The sequence below is a fragment of the Eutrema salsugineum genome, unplaced genomic scaffold, assembly GCF_000478725.1.
Source record: "Eutrema salsugineum unplaced genomic scaffold, Eutsalg1_0 scaffold_15, whole genome shotgun sequence".
Taxonomy (NCBI): Eukaryota; Viridiplantae; Streptophyta; class Magnoliopsida; order Brassicales; family Brassicaceae; genus Eutrema; species Eutrema salsugineum.
The window spans coordinates 1,457,407-1,459,475 of record NW_006256867.1 but is presented as its reverse complement, the minus strand read 5'-3'; the positions used below and the strand labels follow the sequence as shown (position 1 = coordinate 1,459,475).

The window sequence follows — 2,069 nt, the reverse complement described above, 5'->3', positions numbered from 1 at the left end:
GCATGTAAATAGATTTGATAGATTTATTGTATAGAGCTTCGCATCAGAATTGTTTTGGTCTGAATAAAGAATTCAGATAAGAAGCAATACGTGGTGAAATGCGGTGAAACGGGTTGTAATTGTTATTTACGAGCTTGGAAGGATGCGAATACACCCTGTTTTTCTGTGACAGTATACCGGAAGATGCATAGTTGTTCTCGGGCCAGTGGGAGTACAAACAGCAAACAAAGGAAAGGAACACCAGAATTAGTTGCATATGTTGTTAAGGAAGTGTATCCAGGTCAATTAGATACAACAACTCCTCACGCTGTCATGGTTATGTGTCATACTCTACCGTATGGAGAGGAATACAGCAAGCTAAATCTCTGATTTGTGGTTATCCTGAAGACAGCTATAGAGATCTGTACACGTATTTGTACATGCTAGGGCAGGTGAATCAAGGTACAAAACACAATGTGTGACTGGACGGACAACGAAGATTCAAATTCTTATTTGTCGCTTTGGGAGCTTGCATTGACGGGTTTTGTAGCAATGAGAAATGTGGTAACAGTTGATGCAAATTTTTTGAAAGCCAGAATGGGTTGTCAGCTAATCTTTGCTGCTTGTCAGGATGGTAATTGTCACCATTATCCGATTGCTTTTGGAGTAATTGATGCAGAAAAAAAAATGTCAATTAGGAGTGGTTTTTCAGGGAGTTGAAAACTGTTGTACCAGATAGTCCTAAATTGATTATTGTTTCTGACAGAAATGCAAGTCTCATCAATGCAGTAGTTGAGGTGTACACGGAAGCTAAAGATGGGTACAGCATCTAGCATCTGAGCCAGAATGTGAAATTGCAAGTTTCAAGGGATAGAGAAATAGTTGCAGACACATTCATGGAGTGCGCAAGACAATATACAGAGGCCGAGTTTCTTGATCATTATACAAGGATGGCATTAAAGTATCCTAATGTGACCGAGTATCTAGAAAGACGTGTAGAAGTATCAAAATGGGCCATGTGCTATTTTCCAGGAGATAGGTACAACCTAGAGACTAGTAACGTTGTGGAGTCCTTGAATAGTGTATTTAAGGATGCAAGGAAGCTATGCTTATTACCTTTGATGAATGAGATTGTTGTGAAGTTGTGTGAGTGGTTTAACAATCATAGGAACGAGGCTGCTTCTATGCCACCAGGATGTAAACTGGTGGCCTTTGTCGAGAATATATTTCACAGTAGATGTGCTGAAGCAAAGAGGCTAACTGTCACCGAGTTAAACATCAGTCAGATTGAATACAGTATAATTGGAAACGATGGGATGAATTACACGGTGAACTTGAAAAGTAAAACTTGCTCGTGCAAGTGTTTTGATATAGACAAGTATCCGTGTGTCCATACCTTAGCCGCACTAGAGCATTACATGAAGCGGCTAGACAGAGAAGAGGATATAAATGTAGAAGACTTGTGTTTGATGTATTATTTAACCGAGCAGTGGGTGTTTGCTTTTAACAGAACGATCTATCCAATCCCACACAAGTCACACTGGATTGTCTCCAATGATATAAGGCAATAGAGTGCTTTTCCCTCGGAACACGAAAAAAAAATAGGAGGGCAAAGCAGCAGAAAAAGCATCCCATCTGTTGGAGAGCGTCGACCGAAGTCGAAGAAGGCGAAGACGAGTAATAAGCGTCGCCCTGAATCTTATGGAATTTATTCGTATTTTATTGCAGGTCAAAATGTTGGAGCTGAAAGCTGCAGGTGCCTCTGAAAGTACTGCAGGTGCTTCTGAAAGTACTGTAGGTGATAACGTGGTTTAGTTACTCTGAACTATTGTATTTGGAAATATGATGTTTTAGTCGGCATTACTTGGTACAACAACAGTCGACTATTGTATTTGGAAATGCGATGTTTTACTCAGCATTACTTGGTACAACTACAATAACTATTGTTTTTGAAAATTTTATTGTTTTACTCGGAATTACTTGGTACAACAACAGTCGACTATTGTATTTGGAAATGTTATGTTTTAATCAGAATTACTTGGTACAACAGGCGATTATTTTTGAAATTTTTATTGTTTTACTTGGAATTA

At 39.0% G+C, this 2,069-nt stretch overlaps 1 protein-coding gene across 1 annotated transcript; it reads left to right on the top strand.

Annotated features, from left to right (window-relative positions):
* The first annotated feature begins 453 nt into the window (after positions 1 to 453).
* Positions 454 to 1,550, top strand: LOC112088208. The gene is made up of 3 exons (XM_024158493.1): positions 454 to 613; positions 715 to 799; positions 848 to 1,550. Exons 1-3 carry the CDS (start codon positions 454 to 456, stop codon positions 1,548 to 1,550), a joined length of 948 nt encoding a protein of 315 aa, XP_024014261.1.
* The last annotated feature ends 519 nt before the right edge of the window (positions 1,551 to 2,069 follow it).

What these genes read in the sequence shown, in the direction of transcription:
- LOC112088208 (XM_024158493.1), top strand. Translation starts at nt 454, where the DNA reads ATGTGTGACTGGACGGACAACGAAGATTCAAATTCTTATTTGTCGCTT. An exon ending in CTTTGCTGCTTGTCAGGATG is followed by an intron (nt 614 to 714) that starts GTAATTGTCACC and finishes CTGTTGTACCAG; the next exon opens with ATAGTCCTAAATTGATTATT. An exon ending in TACACGGAAGCTAAAGATGG is followed by an intron (nt 800 to 847) that starts GTACAGCATCTA and finishes GCAAGTTTCAAG; the next exon opens with GGATAGAGAAATAGTTGCAG.